Source organism: Melospiza georgiana, chromosome 6, assembly GCF_028018845.1.
Source record: "Melospiza georgiana isolate bMelGeo1 chromosome 6, bMelGeo1.pri, whole genome shotgun sequence".
Classification (NCBI taxonomy): domain Eukaryota; kingdom Metazoa; phylum Chordata; class Aves; order Passeriformes; family Passerellidae; genus Melospiza; species Melospiza georgiana.
The window spans coordinates 49,217,843-49,237,008 of NC_080435.1; the positions used below are offsets into that span (position 1 = coordinate 49,217,843).

Here is a 19,166-nt window from a genome sequence, read left to right on the forward strand (position 1 = left end):
AAGAATTGACCCCTCCTGCAACCAGAGATCAGATATATACCAGGAACATGAGCAAAGAAATAAAATAATGATTGATGTTGTAAAAACCAGAAGAAAAAAATAGATAGGAAAGAAAACAAGGAAATAAAATAAGCATGTTCATTATGAATGTGACTGGTTATTGTGCCTCTTAATAGTGAAAACAGCCCTTTATAATATTGCGGCTATACTAACCATGAAGCAGATGAGAAGAAGAGTACCAATGCTGTATTACCAGACAGTCTGGGAACAGAAGGGGTTATATCAAGAGACGTGGCAAGTACCACTGGTAGGGTATGGGTGTTATTGGTGGGGTGCCTGATCCTACAAACAATACTGGAGTGGCGCTTGCTGCCATGGGTAATCTCCCAGGCACAGACAGTAATGGTACAGACTCTGGCACCCAGGGGGACATGGCTTGTGCTCCCTGCTGCCTGGGGACTTCTAGGAGCTACTTTAGGTGCAGGCATGTGCTAGAAGTAGTCTTCTGGCTGCTCTGAGCTGCGTATTTGATTCGCAATGGTTGGCTTCAGGGCGCCCAAGTGCAGAGATCAGATCTATCTCTTTTATTCTTAGATCAAATTCTTAGAACCTCTAAGGTTTGCCCTGGAATGAGTCTGGACTATTGATTACACAGAAAGAATAGGCAGAGCAGTATGTATCTGCAGGGGGGAAAATACCCTTCTTTGAGACCCCTTTGCAGCAGCCAAGCTGGGACAACAGCTGACTGGCAAGGGTGTAATAGACTCACTGGACAACAATGGTACTAGGGAAGGTAATAAGCATTATGCACGTTAAGGTTTATGCTAGCTATGAACTTCATGTTGGTAGGAAAATTGACACAAATAGTAAAGTGACATAACTTGTACCTATTTGTCAGTCAACATAAAAAATAGGAGAGAAGGCAGCCATGAGGGAAGAAGCAGACGTACACAACCCTCTCCACCCACATGCTCCTCATCTTCCCTGCTAGAAGATGTATCTATGCTGTCAGTATCACACAGGCCTATTTTGTCCCAGAGCTAATGACAGTTCTGCATGAATGCAACCTTCTTTAAAAAAAAAAAAAAAAAGAAGCAAGGCCCAAACAAACATGCAAGTATGGTAACTTAAATGGATGAAGAGTCTCATCTACAAAAAACAGTGAATAACATCAGTTAAGATGTGGGGAGCCCCTCTGTAGCCATGCCATACTCATCAGGTCTAATACTTGATATAGGAGTGGTCATCACCACATACCTAATTTGTGCATTAACTTAATTTCTCTTCAGAGGGTTCACAATTTTTCCCATGAAGAGTATAGTGTTTTCCATAGTTATGACCATTAGGAAGGGCCTGTTGAAACTAACGGTAATTGGAACGGACATGGGCACTATTTCCATGCCTGTGGCAGCTGCTGCTTCGGTGCCAGTCTCATCCACCTTTACCACAGCCTTATGAATAGCCTGTGAAGAAACACACATTTGACAAGTCAAGGGAGTACAAAACTGGTCATCTAAATAAGAATGAGAATTAATGATGCCTGAAGAAATTACTGATAAGAAACAAGTGTCAGATGGACACGTGCGAGTCCACTGCTTAAAGATAGCAAAGTTAGGGGGGGGAAAAAATCAGCAAACTACATGCAGCACAGCTTTCTAGCCCCCAAGAGGAAAAGTTACTCTCCAGGAAAAGTTACTCTGGAGGGGCATGTCCCTGCTAGTGAAAACATTTGCTTTGTTTCTTTTCTTATTATTTGCATACGCTCATGGAGATCTGTACAGCTAGACCAAATGTTAAGAGAGTAAGACCATATTTAACTGTGTATTAGAAGTTCACACAGTTGAAAAAATAACATGAATAAAAACCTTAAATTATGTTTCCTATCTTCCTTCATGTTTTGGGAAAAATGGGAGCAAAGATGAATGGCCACAAATGGAGGGTTAAAGCACAGAAACACAAAAGTTTGACCTTGTGAAATCAAGACACTGACAGATCCTGATTTGGTAATGTCCACTTGAGGCCATGAGGGCAGTTGTTTTCTTCATTATACAATTAAGTTTGCCCTGATTGTGAGCTTTAAACTCTAGGTTAATTGAAGCATGATCTATCTTTAGCTTTTACCAGAGCCTAGCAGTAATTGTTAATATGCTTGAAGCCAAATGTTTGTAATAATTGCATTTTCATTTCTCCCAAACAGTTTAAAAGCAAGCAGTGTGTTTTTCCTCTTCCCTCACCTCCATAAAATATGAGCACTGATATATCCCCTAGTGCTCCCTACTTGCCCACAAGCAGGCTAAAGAAGGCAGACACAAACAGAAGCACCCAGTGATGACTGTAACAACATGCTGCAAGAGGGTACCAGGGTGTGGATAGGTAATGATTTGGTCATGTATGTTTTATAAAGTTGCTCCATGGAGGTCAAAATAGCCTTCTAAATTAAAAAATTACAGACTAGTAACTTGCTCCAACCCAATTGCTCATACAGTGCAACTAACATGGATAAAATACTCTGCATGCCATCAGTTGCCTTTTTATGGAAGCAAAGCCTCTTTACATGAATTTTGCACCATGAATAGCTGTGCAGAAAGTGATGCAAGTATCAGTAACCATGGGCCCATAAAACAAAAAGCAGTATGACTTACCTGGGAAATTCTGTGCTGAGGCTGCCCAGTGATCCCAGAGAGGTCAGCCTTATCAGTGAATAGATCCATGATGCCCATTTTATATAAGATATCTTTTAGGTTATACGTCCCATAAAGCGTGAATTTTGGAAGATACAAATTTACTGAGCTGCCAGAAAAGAAGTACAAGAATACAGTGAAACATTTGATCAGTTATCACAGAACAACATAGACTCATAAGAGGAAAACTGATTTTGCTTTCTCCCTAAAGACGTTTTGCCTGTAGCCTCCCTCTAGTCTACATAGGAGATGAAAATTTTCTGAAGTCAGTGATCTCTTCTGCAATCAGCTGGAAGCACCTTAATCATGAGCCATTACTGAGGAGGCATCTTGTAAAAAAGAGACTCCTTTAGGTGTCTCAAGCTGAGTACAAAAAAAATCCAACACATTCAAGTTCATGGAATGTTACTTTTGGAGAAAAAACTGGCCTTGTGTATTTGTCATATAAAACAGGACAGACAAAATGGAACTATATCCACTAAAGAAGCAGGACAATAGTAAGTAGTGATAGAAGGCATGGCAAAATAAAAGACAAAAGCAAATTTACAGAATACAGTTAGCCAATAGATAATTTCTTTCCTGTGTCAACCCCAGTGTCTGACTTACTCAGTTTTAAGTGCCTGGATTGCTGCTTTACATAAATTAACCAAAGCTCTATGTTTCTGACTAATTTATCCTTGTTTTTCCCCGTTTTTCTCCTAAGTATCTAACAATTACTTTTCAAAGGTTAAGCCCAACATTTATGGCTGGAAGCAGCATAATGAGACAGAGGTTAGTGATAGCACTGATATTAGGTACTATTACCTGCTGAGAAACCAGGGCAGCTCTCCAGGGCTTTAGGTCAGGGAGATGTGGAGCACTTAATGAAGCTAACCAAAGAGAAAGTTATCCAGTGGGCACAGGGGAAGGAAAAGCCCATACCTCCAGCATTGTACAGCATCTAATGCCAGCTCTGGCTGTATCCAAAAGCAAGAGTGCTGTGGATTGACAGGTTGCTTGACCTCTTACTTCTCCCTGATTTCAGTCAGTGCTGATTGCTGCCATGAATGAAGGTGCAGCTATCACTGAATCCTCTGCCTTACTGTTACCTAAAGGCACTCCTTCACAAGCCCCCACTTGCTTCCAGTACCGAGCAAAGGGAAAGCCACAGACACACAGGAGCAATGCAACCAGGAATGGAGCAGTGGGATACACTTTCCAGGAGTGAAAGTGAGGTTTTCTCTTTAGTTCAGCCATTTAAAAGGTCTCAGCTGTCTGTACTGGTGACACTTCAGCACTGTTCTGTCAGCCACCAGAAATGAAAGATGTCCTTCACAACACTTCTGCCACTAATATCAACATCAGTTTGCAGACAGAGAAGGGACAAAGAGGTAAGTCACAGCCTTTACATGATTCCATATAATACTTTCATTTATTAAGACCTCCCAGAGACTCCAAATAATAGCTGGTACAATCAATTGTATTAAAGATTAATGGGGAAAGGAGGAATTTGTGTCATTATTTTGTAGGAGGGAATGGTTATGATGAAAAATGGGGAGCAGCAAGAAACAGACTTGTCTTTGACTGTCATTCTTTTTCATATTGTAAGATGGAGAGAGGAAATATAAATTCCCCCAAATGTATTTAGCATTCATCTTGATAATTGTAAAGGCAATTGTTTCTTTGGCAAAAATTATACCTAAGTATCTTGAGTCACCATCTTTTTGTCCTATAGTCACAAACCACATAGCTACTCCCAGAAGTTTCAAAACTGTAGAGGTGCACAGAGAATTACATTGTTTTTGCTGGGTTTCTTTTTTTTTTCTTTTTTTTTTCTTTCTTTTTTTTTTTTTTTTTTTTTTTTTGTTTGGTTTGGTTTCTTTTTATTGTTGTTGTTGTTTTGGGGTTTTTCCTTTGTTGTTGTTTTGGTGGGTTTTTGTTTGTTTCTTTTGTTTGGCTTTGGTTTTTTTCACATATTGAGCTTTGCCTTCACAATTGCTAAATGGAAGTTGTTATTTCAGCATTAACTGCACAATTGCTGTTAATTTTAATAGGCAGAAATTAAGAAAGAGACAAGAAAAGAGGCTGAAGTGGTAGGAATACACTTGTAAAGAGAAGGCAGAAAACTTCCCCCCAAAAAAGTGAGAAGGGGTCTAAGTCAAAAAGGGCCTATTAAGAGCTGAAGCTGGGAAACAAAATGCAGAAATAACAAAAGTCCTAATCTGTGAAGGTTTTCAGTGTGTGCAGTCCTGATTGTGAGAACACATGGACACTAAATCAGCCATATCCAACTTAGGTCAGGAAATTTCTTCTACTGCATAAAGCAGAACTAAAAATTGCATATTCATTTTGTATCATACCCCAGCACATTTGTTTCCTTGGCTACCATCTGAACCAAGAACTGCAGAATTTTACCTTTTTGTGACTAATGTCGACCATCTTGACAAATGTTCACAAGACAATTTTTTCTCCAGCTTCCTCATTCTTCCTCTATCAGGCAGAATAAAAAACGCTGAAGCACCTCCTTTGTAATCCATTTGCACCACAGTGGAAGACAGCTGCTCATCATAGCCATGCTTGAACAGGCCAATTCCAAACATCATTGGGACTTCAACAACCTTGGTCCCATCCACAAAAAATTTGCTCATTTTGGTGTACTTTGGATCGAAAGGTTTTTCCCATTCAGCTTGAAATATAAGAGACAGAGTTACAGGATATTTTTAAGGACATGAAACCATAGGACATGTTATCATAGGATACATTTTTAGATGACAGAAACTGGTACAGATGGATCAGCTTCAAAGACAAACCAATTTGCAATGATCACAATCTTACTAAATACTCAGAATAATTCAATAGCAACACACAGTTGGTAAAACATGATGTAAAACTCTCCCTCAGATCTTACAGCAGGCTGCAAAATCCTTCATTTAGATGAGTTATCAAGGGTTCTAACTTGCACTTTTCCTGCATGATGACAGTCTTGAGGAGCCTGTAAAGTCCTCATATAATGCAGCCTTTTTCTAAGCTCAAAAGAAGATTCTCTCATTTTCTTATTCCCAAACCAAAACAGGCTTGTAAAAGGTGACACAAGGGATGAATTCTCCAGAGAAATTAAGGGATTTGTGTTACTTGCAGAGAGGTGTTGGTACCTCACATTAGCTGATGATGTCATAAGGAGCTTAATTTTACCAGACTGCTGATCTAGGAAAGAAAACAGCAACAGCAGAAAACTTTTCCACTGTCATCTTCACCATATTAAATTTTCAAAGGTTCCTCACTTAGTCATGGTGAAACAAACTATCGACATTGAAACTCTGAAAGGTTCTTATCCTCAGTGGAGAGGAGTTTCAAAACCAAATTCCAGGTATCCACATCATACCTTTCAGAGGCTGAGTAAACTTTTTTAAAAAGTGGGAAATTGTGGAGTTTTGGAAAGTCTTTTTGTTGTTTTTATCTTAATTTTTAAGAAATCTTGTTGCCGTGTAGTAAATTTTGCCTTCTAGAGCAAAACTAACATTTTATGTATGGGCAAAAGTAGAGCTGTGACACTAAGTAAAATGAGTGGCATCAGGAAAACCATGAAACAAGATGCAACCCCTGTTGACTTCTGATTTCTACTTGAACACTGATTACTAGGCAACTTGTTACAAATGAAATAATTATTTTCTGCTGTTTCCACCATCTGACACAGCCTGCACTACTAAGTAGCTTTTGAAAAAGTGAGATGAGATTTCTTCAGTGCATGTCTTGGTCTCTGAAAGCATAAATTGACAACTGCAATGCTCTGAACAGGGAAAAGTGGCTACTTTTATGCATTTCATATACTTTATATACTTCATTAATAGTGACTTCTATCATCAGATATATAACACGCAGAACTTTTATATTATTATGCTTAAGGGGACAAAAAAAGCAGAATGAATCACAAAAACATGACTGACACCAGTCCTGAAAAACTTAAACATTTATCTAGCGCTCAACTCAGGGAAGATCAACTGATTTCAAGAATTTTGCTTGAAAACTGTCTAGGATGTTAGGACCACTACTCTGGGGAGTGCAAACTTTGGCCTCTTCAGAGATCTGCTTGGGATAAAGCCATGGAGGCAAGAGGGCCCCAGGAAAGCTGGTTTGTCACAACAATCTCATGCAGCTCTAGAGGCTGGGGGCAGAGTGGCTGGAAAGTGGCCCAGTGGAAAAGGACCTGAAGGTGCTGATTAACAGCAGCTGAACACGAGCCAGCTGTGCCCAGGGGGCCAAGAAGGCCAATGGCATCCTGGCCTGTGCCAGCCATGGTGTGGCCAGCAGGCCCAGGGCAGGAACTGTCCCCATGATTGTCAGCACTGCTCAGGCCACACCTCCAGCTCTGTTCGAGGCCCAGTTTTGGGAGCCTCACAATGATTGAAGTACTGGAGCATTGAGGGCAACAGAGCTGAGGAAGGCTCTAGGGAGTCAGTCATGTGAGGAGCACCTGAGGGAACTGGGGATTTTTAGGCTGGAGAAAAGGAGGCTGTGGGGGGGAGCCTCATTGCTCTCTACATCTGCCAGAAAGGAGGATGTAGCCAGGTCAGGGTCAGTCTCTTCTCCCAGGCAACACATGATAGGACAAGAGGAAATGGCCTCAAGATCTTTCAGGGGAGGATCAGGTTGGACATCAGGAAATTTTTTTTCACTGAAGAAGTTGTCAAACATTTTAAAAAGCTGCTCAGGGATATGGTAGATTCATGATCATTGGAAATGTGCAAGAAATGACTGGCCTTGGCACTTAGTGCAAATAATTTATTTGATACGGTGGTGTTCAGTCTAAGGCTGAACTCAAAGATATTGGGGGTCTTTTCACACCTTAATGGCTCTGTGATTCTCTTGATATTCAAGGATGACCTCCACCAAGCACAGGAGTGATCCATCCTAACAAAGGAGTCAAGTAAAAATTCCAGGAGGCCTGTGCGGATGAACAAGGAGCTCTTTGGTGAACACAAACACAAACAGGTAGCCTACAGAAGGTGGAAGCAAGTACAGGTAACCTGGGCAGTATAAAAAGAGATTTTCTGAGCTTCCAAGGAATAGATTAGGAAAGTTAAAGGTGTGATAGAATTAAATCTGGCCAGGGACATAAAGGGCAACAAGAAAAGCTTCTTTAGGTATGACAATGATAAAAGGAAGACTAGGGAAAATGTGAACTCCCTCCAGAAGAAAATGGGAAGCCTGGTTACCCAGAACATGGCTGAGGTACTCAATGACATTTTTCCCCCTCAATCTTAACTGGCAAGTGCAGGGACTGGGCAAATGAAAGTAGTCCACTGTAGAAGAAGGTCAGGTTCAAGAACATGTGAAGAACCTGAAGATGAACATGTCCATGGGACCTGCAGATCATGAGGGATATAGATGGAACAGCAATACCACTATCCATCATATTTGAGAAGTTATGGCAGTCCAGGGAAGTTTCCACTGACTGAAAAATAGAAATGAGAGCTCTCATTTTTAAAAATGAAGAAAAGAAAAGAAAGACCCAGGAAACTACCAGTCTTTTTCACCTCTTTGAGTGGCAAGATATGGAGCAGATCCTCCTGGAAACTGTGCTATGACACATGGAAAATTAGGAAGTGATTGGTGACTGACAACATGACTTCACTAAGGGTAAACTGTGGTAAAGGAAGATCAACAGATATCATCTACCTGGAGCTGCACAAAGAATTTCACGCTGTCCCACATGACATCCTTGACTCTAAACTGGAGAGATGAGTGTGAGAAGTGGCCCGCTGAATGGATCAGGAATTGTCTGGATGTTTCCATTTGAAGGCTTGCAGTCAATGGCTGGTTGACCAAGAGGAGATCAGGGATGACCAGTGCTCCTCAGAGGTTGGTATTAGGACCAGTGCTGCTCAATATCTTTGTTGGTAAAGTGAATGGTGGAATTGAGTGCACCCTCTTTGAGTGCAAGTTTCCAGTGACACCAAGATGGTGTGGTTCTGTTGACATGCTGTAAGGAAAGGATAACCTCCAGAGCTAAGGGATGCTACCCAGACAGAGAGGGTGCCATGCAGGGAAAGTGAGACAGGCTTGAGAGGTGGCCCCATTAGAACATCATGAAGTTCAACAATGCCAAGTGCAAGGTCCTGCATGTGGGTTGGGGCGACCCCAAGTATAAATACAAGCTGGGAAAATAATGGATTGAGTTGAAAGCAGACCTGAGAAGAAGGACTTGGTCCTGTAGGTTGATGAGAATCTCAGCATGCCCCAGCAATGTGTGCTTGCAGCCCAGAAAGCTAAAAACATATTGAACTGCATAAAAAAGGTGTGGCCAGCTCCACTTCTGCTTCACTCTGGCAAGATCCCACCTGGAGTACTGCATTCAGCTCTGAGGTCTCCAATAAAAGAAAGAAATTGATCTGTTGGAGTTACTCCAGATGAGGGTCATGAAAATGATCAAGAGGTCTGGAGCAGCCCTCCTATCAAGACAGGCTGAGAGAGCTGGGGTTGTTCAGCATGGGAAGAGAAGGATCCAGGAAAATCTTAGAGTCCCTTCCAGTACCTAAAGGGGGGAAGTACCTATAGAGGAAAAGTACCTATAGAGGAGGGAAGACTTTTTATACAGGCAGATAGTGATAGGACAAAGGGGAATGACTTTAAATGGAAAGAGGGTAAATTTAAATTTAGATTAGATATAAGGAAGAAATCCTTCACTGTGTGGGTTGTGAGGCTGGAATAGAGAAATTGTAGATGCCCAATCTACAGTGATTAAGGCTAGTTTGGACAGTTCTTTGAGCACTCTGGTATAGTGGAACGTGTCCCTGCCCATCGCAGGGGGATCAGAATATAAATGATCATTAAGGTCCCAAGCCATGATTATCAGTAAACACACAGATTAGACAGAGATGATATTCACTAATACTTTCCTCTTATTTCAAAGGCACTTTTATTCCTAGTTCTCACTTCTATCTTAGGGGATACCTTCTAGGCACCTTTCTTATGTGCTTCACAGCGCTCAAGCAGTAAAATGAAATTCAAAGTATCCTTTGTCATTATGATCTTTACTAAGGCATGAAAAAGGATTGGCGTAACATAGTGGAATGACATATCCTGTAGGTCAGAGCCAGGAAAATATTCCCAGACTTTTGTTCTTGAAGAAGGAATTCTGTACTATGCTACACCACAAAAAAAGTGTCACCAGTAATGTGCAGGGAAGTTTGTAATGCACAAAAAGAGGAAAAGCACCTGAAAGTATGCAGTGGTTACACAGCTAAGTGAGGTTTAGAAATCCCCTCAAGATTAATCCCAGCTCTACATAATTAACCTACTCTTGATCTCAAGACTAAAAAAATGTTATTATAGCTTTGTGATTAATGCTATTCTTTAATCCATTTGCTTTAAAATTGGTGAGAAAAAACTGAAACTCCATCACCTTTAGAGGAGCTAGGAAATCTTTGCAGTAGTAAACTGAATATCTCTTTAAAAAAAAACTAACAACCCTTACTGTTAGAACATGTAAAAATTAACTGTAATACAAAGTCATCTTCAATATAAGGTTTCTTGGGCTTTTTGCTCCCATTTTGCTACTAAATCCATTGCTCATTTTTCAAACACCTTTCAGTAAAAGAAAAATTGACAGGTTTTTTTGCCTGTTTTGAAAGATGTACCTGATGCTTAATAGAAGTCTAAATGAAAACATTATTTGAGATAAACAAGTAGGTTTTCAAGAGAACTAAGAAATATCAGTCATCTGTATTTCAATTAGATCCATTTAGTTGTGCCAAATCTTCAGACATTAATACAAGGAGCAGAGACGCAGATGGAAAGCAAAACAAAACAGAAATATAGTTCTTAATTATTTTCAGGGGAAGCCTCACATTGCAAAGTGCAAGCATCCAGGTTCTAAAAGGATAGCTTTTCTTTTAAAAATGTATCTAATATGCCATCTCCATTTCAATTAAAAAGCTTGACGATATTTTTATCAGATAAATTACATAATATTATTTTTCTGACTACAAATACTTTGCTTTCAGCATATAATCCGTAAGAAAGAGAAAGTTTGAAATAAGATGCAATATCTGTTATTAGACCACTGATTGAGCCTTACAGCCTTGATCCTCCTCTTCTCATTAGATCAGAAGTCTGAAAAGCTCTGGGAACATCTGAAGACTGTATCTAAGCAGACTGCACAAGTTAATTAAGAAAAACAAGCTTTTTGTCAATAGGCTTGTATTTGATACTGGTGGGTCCATCTCTCCACTGGAAAATATTAGAATCTGCAAATCAAAAAAAAAAGGTTGAAACCTATGCCTCTAGACACACCAGGACTACAGACAAGCTATCCGCAAAGGCATAGTTAGTAAAAAAAATAAGGAGACCATGAGTGTGAAACTAAAGCTATTGTAGCTTGTTTAGTTTTGCAATACATAAACATACACAGTAACAGCAAAGCTGTTGTGTAAACATATTCTGTTTGATGAGATGCTAATTTTTCCTTTAATAGCATTATTTGCATTTAACTCTGAACTTGCTGAACAAAAAAACCAGCTGGATTGAAATTCACAGAAATGGATCTCAGCCAAGAAAGTGCTTGAATCATAGTAGATTGTATAGGATTAGACGCTTACTACCTAGAGGTGCCTTCCTCAACATGTATTTCACTTAATTTTCTGAAGGAAAGAAGTTTATATATTAAAAGATATGGGAAAATTTGCCATACATTTTGCTAAGAGTTATCAGTGTCAAGTAGAACCTAATTTCCAATAGCTTTGTTTCTAATTAAATACAAGTGAGGACCAAAAGGGAAAGATATGAGTCCACCTGCAAAACCATATTGCAAAAAATGATTGAGTTTAAAACTGACCTGAGGAAATAATTTATGGAGTAGAAGAACATGATATGTATAACTTACCGTTAAAATAAATATAGCTAATAAGGAGAATTTCAGTAAGTGGATCTAGGTTATTTATGAGGTCCCTGATTTTTCCATTCGTTCTTCTTGCTACATATTCATTGATCTTTATCTGGGCTTGATTAGCCTGCTTGAAGTTCATAGGATAAGCTTCTCCTTCATAGAAGTTTCTGAGATTACTTAAAAATCTTTCTTGTGGCTTCAGTCGATCAAGCACAAACAGAACATTTCCCATATTCAACTGTAGCCCAGCATTCCTTCTGTTTACCACTTGCATGAGTTGACGATAACCTTCATGTATCTCATTTTCAGAAATCTGACGAGGGTTAAAGCAAAGGACCCTAAGAATCTGTGTCAGGGTGTCTGATCTGGCACCCAGAGTCAGCATTGCAAAGGCAGTTGAGATGCTCAAAGGAGAGAAGAAAACATTTCCGTTGTTTTCACGAGAAGAAATATCTTTGTAGAAACAACATGCAAATCGACAAACACTGTTCCTTACATTCTGCCATGGCATATTTTGGTTTTCTTGTGCTCTTGGGTTCTGGTTTCTTACCCCTTGTGGATAAGGCTCATAGCAGTAACTGTTGGAAAGGATTCCAACAAGTAAAAAACACAGGGAAACCAACATCTTCATATTTCTCTGATTCTGTAACAGAAGAAAAGTTACATTTGGCTTACAAATCTATTCACCTTGCGCTTAGCAATACATCAATCCCCTCACTATACAGAGTTAACTTAGCACCAGTGACTCCGAGATGTTTGAACTGGGGGAAATGAGCTTTCTATTTCAAGGAAGCAGACTCTGGAAAATTGCTCAATCTACTGAAGAGGTTATGAAATAATAAAAATTAAAGTCAAAGAGGGATGAGGTAATTCCAAATACGCCCTCATTAAAGTTAAGCTACAATTCATTTTAAACTGGTTTTTTTTCCCAATATTCTGTTTTCAATGTGGCTTTAAGTGATGAAAGGGTCAAAAGCACAGGTTTATAGAGAAGAAAGCAAGGGAGACAGTCAACGCAAATCAGTTAAATTTGGAAATTTAACTGATGAAAAATCAACGCAGAAGAAAGGCACAATATACCTCTTCTGTGAAAATTAAAACGTACATCTTTGAATGTGCTGCATAAAACCCCATATGCAGGCACCTAAGAGAATGCAAATGCACTTGTCTATGAGGAAGTGATGAACATTTATGGTGATTTCATAAAGCTTGAGCAGTTGAGCACAACTGAAAGAAAAAAACAACTTCCACAAAAATAACAAAAGAAATAGCAATTAGGATGTTATCAAAACCCTGAGAATACAGTGCTGCTTGTAAAGACAGGGAGAATGAGTAAGTACATAGAGCACCAAAAGGAAATAAGTGTGCCTGCTGCATACAAAGGCATGCCCAGCCCAGTGACTGAATCAAATCACCTAAAAACAAAATTTGAAAAAAAAGTAAAAAAAAAAAAAAAAAAAAAAAAAAAAAAAAATTAGAGAAACTCTAGAGGAATATTGTATTTATCATCAGAAAGAAAGAAAAGGCTGATTTGGTGTAGAAGTTCACAATGGTTAAAAGTGAAGATGAGTGAGTAAATTCTGGAGGAACAAAGATACTAAAAAAATACAGATAGAACAGGAAAGCCTTTTCCAAAGCGTGGAAACCATTCATTCCACATCTATGGCAATACTTTCACCTCTAGAAATTAATACTGTATCACAATTGGTTCAATAACTTCTGTCAATAGAGAGAAGTAAAGATGTGGAATATCCAGAAATCCAAAACATCCTCCTGTGATATGTGATCATTTGACCTACCAAACCTTTTATAAAACAAAGCTCTCTCTAGGGGAAAAATATCTAAGGTTTTTGACTTGCACTGAGAATACAGCCTCTGTGTTGTAAAAGCTCTGAAACCTTATCAGCTCCCACCATGATCCCACATTTTTGTTCTCCACTTTCCATCATTTGGTTTCTCCAAAACCCAGGGAACTCAGAATGCTGATCTCGGCTTTAGAAATAGATGCTCTAAATACTCCTTAATTCACACTCTGAATATCATGGTCATGGAAATACTACTATGGCTTGGAAGGGCCTGAACCCCTGACCAACCACTTTCAGACAGTGCACTTTCATATCTAGAACATGTTTAAATTCAAGCTCTGATTTGTTTGTGACTTCTCCCACCATCACTCATACACTAATTCTTTTACCCAGTTTCTTTTTTTTTAATGCTCTCTAGATGCTTTAGAGAGCAATCCTTAAGACCCCACTTTCATTTCATTTCACGCCCTACATTTGTTATTATCATCAATGTACTTAATTTAAAACACTTAGAAATGCAGTTTTCCTAAGGAGAGTCATGCTGTATGAATGTGCCAATCTCACAGAGGACTTTTCTATTTAAAAAACCCCAAAATCATAATTAAACAATCCAAGAAATTTTAGGCCAAAACTTGAATATGAACATAATAATTTCTCAGTTGAACATTCAAAAATTTTTCTCCTGAATATAATTTTTGAACATTTTTCCACATTAAAAAAAAAACCCAAAACATTACTTACAGTGAATTCAAAAGGGTCCTGTTGTATTCACCAGGTCTGCACAGGTCCTTGCTCAGTTGTTTATGCTGCTGAATACAAAGCAGGGTATCCTCTAGTAAAGGTTAAGATCATCTAAGGGCCATGACTCACACATTATAATTTTAGAGATTAGTATGATGTCGAAACTAGTTTTACTGGACACTTTACTGAATATGTTTTACACGTGACTTATTATTATTCATGACTATCTGATCACTCTGGTTAGATTCAAACCCATTTTCCTCAAACTGAACCTACTTTTTCTTAATATCAAACACTCATACACATCTCAGTTGCCTGAATCTACTATTTTATTAACAAGTTACAAGAAGCAGCAACTACAGAGAAATATTTTTAACATCATTTGCATAATTTCCAGAATTTCCACTAGCATTGCTGCCATTAAGACAGGAGGGCAAGACTTGATGCACCAGGACAATCTGAATTTTGTGATCTACCTTGCTTTGCCTCTGCATATCCATGGCAGGGGCTGATTGTCTCCAGGTGAAGCCAGTGATGATTCTAATAGGTGCAGGGCTTAGAACACTGTTGTGGCACACCAGCAAATGCTGTCAGATGGGTACCTGGCTATCCCCTCCTAGACAGGGAATCCACTGGCAGCAAGAGCTGTGATATTGACTCCTGGGTCACTTGCATGGCCCTGTGCCCAGAGAAGAAGAATGCAGCTGGGATGCCATAGAATGTAGGTGATTGCAGTTACAAGCATGGCCTGGGGACAGGGGGTGGAAGCCAAGGAACATGGGTGTTAAATAGAGCAAGTCTTTAGATCAGCTTACTATCTTATAATCTGGGATGTGGGGAGCAATCCCCTCTGATCGTGTGCCAAGTTCAGCTGGGTCACATCAGACAGCCTGGTATCCTGTGCTCAGCTCTACTCCTGGGTGCAGGATGACCAAAGCATCATGGAAGGGAGCTCTGGGGACCACACAGTTCAAACCCTTGCTCAAACCAAGGTCATATACATTGAGTTGCTCAGGATGGTGTCCTGCTGGGTTTGACTCCCTCAACAATGGAGATCCACAAGCTCTCTGGGCAATCTCTCTATTGCAGTGTTTGACAACATGAACACTAAACCAGGTTAGCAGGTTAACAGGTTTTCTCCACATTTAAGTGGAATTTCTTGTATTTTAATTTGTGCTCATTGCCTCTTGTCACTTGACGCCACTGAGCAGACACTATCTCTGTCTTTCCTTGTCTCATCAAAACTTGGGTGATCATACATTGTTGAGACCCACACAGGTCTTTTTTCTCTGCACTAAACATAACTAACCTTTACTCTTTTAGCATCTTCTCATACTGCAATTCTTCAATGACGATTCTGGTACTTTAATGGAGTCATTCTGGTTTATCCATGTCTTCCTTGCACTGTGGAGCAATGCTTGCAGCTCTCCAGATGTGCATAGCAGGGATGAGTAGAGAGAAAGGATTTCTTGCAGTGACCTGCTCGCAGTGTTGTTCTTAATTCAGCTCAAGTACATGGAATTACCGACTCATAGAATATTGGAATGGTTTGAGTTGGAAGGGACCTTAAAGATCATCTAGTTCCAAGCCCCCTGCCATGGGCAAGGACACATTCCACCAGGCCACAGGCAGGTCAAAGAGCCATCCAACCTCACCTTGAACACTTCCAGGGATGGGGCACCCACAGCTTTTGCAGGTAACCTGTTTCAATGTCTGACCAATCTCATAGTGAGGAATTTCTTGCTTATATCTGATCTAAATCTACTGCCTTTCTGTTTAAAACCTTGTCCTATCATTACAAGTCTTTGTAAAAAGCCCTTCTGCAGCCTCCTGTAGGACCCTTTTCAGTATTAGAAGGCCACAATAAGGTCACCATGGAGCTTTCTCCAGGCTGAACAACCCCAACTCTTCCAACCTGTCTTGGCAGGAGAGATGTCCAAGTCCTCTGATTATCTTTGTGGACAGGTTCTCTTCTGGAAAGATCCACAACATAAGAAATTTTGGGGACCCCAGAGCTGGATGCAGCACTCCAGATGGGATCTCACCAGAGCGGAGTAGAGGGGCAGAATCCCCTCCCTCACTCTGCTGCCCACGTTGCTCTGGATGCAGCCCAGGGCACAATTGGCTCTCTGGGCTGTGAGTGCCCATGGCAGGGTCATGTCCAACCTCTCATCTACCCCAAAGCCTTCTCAGGCTGCTCTGATCTGTTCATCCCCACCCCGTGTTCCTACTGGGGGTTGCCTGGCCCAGGTGCAGCCCCTTGCACTTGGTCTTGCTAAACCTCATGAGATTCCCATGGTCCCACTGCTGGAGCTTGTCCTGGTCCCTTTGGATGACACCCATCCTTCAGGCATGCCAGCCGCACCACTCAGCTTGTGGTGTTGTCTGCATTTCCTGCAAGAGTTACTGGCTCCTGGTCTGACAGGAGCCTCCAATCCCCATGCACAGCACCTGACTTTCTAAAATCAGGGTAATGTTTTCTCTCATTTTCCCTTCAAAATGCAACCATTTCCAGGGAGGGACCAACCCTTATTACACACAAATAGAGTGCTGATCTAAATGCTGTTTCCAAGGACGTTGAAATAATAACCACAACAATAATTCAGCAATATTTTCTGTGAGGCAAAGATACAATCAGTGAAAGTTGTTGATGATTACAACCTATCAAGAGGCTCAACAGATTGCAAAAAACCCCTTAACCAAGTTGCTTATGAAGTAAAACTTGAGAAATAGGTGGCTTTGAGACATGATACTGGACTCACACATAGTGTGTTCTTCACGTACACCGCTCACCTGAAGGAGTACTTGATATACTATTTTCACTGCTTCTTGTATAAAGAAGAGCCAAGAATCTTGCTTAGAGCTGGCTTTTAATAATGGGCTGCAGTTTTCATGGTATATAAAAACTGATTTCTGATGAAGGAAGGAAGCCCAATTAAATATAGACGCCATGCTAATGACAAGGTGACGGACAAATGACTAAGACAGATTTGAACACACCTAGGCCACACCTCAGGACACCTGCAGGAGAAAGCGTGCTGCTGAACATGGGAAAGCTGCCCTATGATTGGAAAGGAAGCAGAAAAAAATCAATACAGTTTCAATTTCTATGAATAATGTGAGTATCTGGACATCAATATTAAAGAAAGTCCAAATTTTTCTTTCACATGTTCCAGTGTCAAGCCATGACAGGAAAGAAGGTAAAGGAGAGGCTAACAGGTCTTGACCCAGCTGTATAATATCTGTATTTGATGAACAAATCTTCAACAGCCATAAACAAGGATTTTTATTGTAATTATAAGCAGAATATAGATTTACAAGTAGTTTAGCCATTTTTCTGAGTTTTGAAGATTGGGTTATTTCAGAGTAATGTTGCATATGTTTAAGATATGATACAGATAGTGAACAAGGAATTTCCTCACACTGGGGGCTTTTCTAAAGACTCCACAGCTCTTACACTGCTAACACTGAATTGTTATAGGTAGTTAATCTCCAGCTGGCAAAATCTAATGTAAATACATGTGCTTTAAGCCAAGAAGTTGAAAGAGGTTTGTTTCTGCAAGGTTTCTCTCTCTGCTATATATAGTAACCACTGATGGCATAATCAGGGTGTTCTACTGCATAAACAAGGCCTCAGAGGCTCTCCTTAGCCTGTGCTTAACTACAGATACCAGGTGTGTATATATCTTCAAAGAGATGGAGGAATTTCTTAATTTGTTGTCTCATTGAAACTAAAGCACTTCCTCATAACCATAATTAAAAAAGGGAGGCAACATGGACTAGAAAATAAATTTGTATTAAGTTGCTCTTTTCTGAACCTTATAATACTTTCTCCTGAAAAGGGGAAGAGTGTGCAGCCTTTGTAAACTGTGAGGTGTGATCAGTCTGATTTAGGGCATCTGTTTACGTACAACAATGTAAATATGATCTTCTATCAACAGCTCAGGTCTTGAGGAATCTCTCAAAAATTATTGCTTATTAAGTAGAGCACTGTTAGAGATGACCTACAGAGATAGTAAGCACTGCAAGGCATCTCCATTTAGTTATGGGAATTTTTACAATTCTTTTAGAGCCAGGATTTCCTACCAGTAAATCTATTACACTACACAACAAAAGGTTGAAGAATTCACTAAAACAAACAGGTTGAAGAATTCACTAAAAAGTTTGGGATAGCTTGGAATTGGCTGGCATGTCCACAATTTCTGCTCCCACAACTATCAAAAGTGTTCCTCCACCTCAGAGCCTCTCCCTGAGCATTTGTTTGGGCAAGATTCTCACAGGCCCACAATCTTTGAGTTCAATAGAATGAATTTTCTTATTTAAAGTTCTCTTAAAAAGAAATTATAGGGAAACATAAACCCAAATAATTGACAAACGCTACCCCCAACCCCTCAAAGGCTGAAGTGTTCTCTTCCTTCAAAGCGTATTTTTTTTTCCCAAGACCTTTCTCAATCTCTCAATCCTCTCTTTTATCACTCAAAAAAAGAGAGAATATGTTGTCCCTGAATCCTGGTCAATACTTCCCTTAATTCCCAGGCTTTTCCTTCTCCTTAGGCAGCAGAATAAAAGTCCCATTTTGCCTACATTCTCTCTTCAAGGACATGTGCTCTACACAAACAAATAAGCACATTTTACTCTTCAGTATTTCCTGAATACACTTAGTGATGCCTTACCTGTTACTGGAAGTGCATGGCTGTATGTAAATACATGCAACGCTCTTGTAACACCACTACAAGCTTTTCTTGAATTAGGTCACTATTTGCAAACCCAGCAGTCATTTGTCAGAAAACAAAACATTATATTTCAGGAACAGAGCAGAAGTGGCATAGCAGCTGTACTCCCTCCTTCCCAGCTCCCCACCTTTCTTTTCTTGGAGAGGATAAGGAAGAATCCCACCCAGCTTCTCCTGTCATCTCTTCTTCTGCAGAGGATTCAACAGAGAGAAAAAGTATAGAATCATGGAGTCATAGAATGGTTTGGGTTGGAAGAAACCTCAAAGATCATCTAGCTCCAACCCTACTGCCATGGACAGGGACACCTTTCACTACACCAGATTGCTCAGACCCCATCCAGCCT

The 19,166-nt window shown here is 40.0% G+C and overlaps 1 protein-coding gene across 1 annotated transcript; it reads right to left on the reverse strand.

Annotated features, from left to right (window-relative positions):
• Positions 1–1,274: 1,274 nt before the first annotated feature.
• On the reverse strand, positions 1,275–12,175 carry LOC131085068 (alpha-1-antiproteinase F-like). Its single transcript, XM_058026871.1, has 4 exons — positions 11,542–12,175; positions 5,076–5,346; positions 2,643–2,790; positions 1,275–1,463 (listed from the first exon to the last, which is right to left on the reverse strand). The coding sequence occupies exons 1-4, from the start codon at positions 12,173–12,175 to the stop codon at positions 1,275–1,277; spliced, it is 1,242 nt and encodes a 413-aa protein (XP_057882854.1).
• Positions 12,176–19,166: the final 6,991 nt, after the last annotated feature.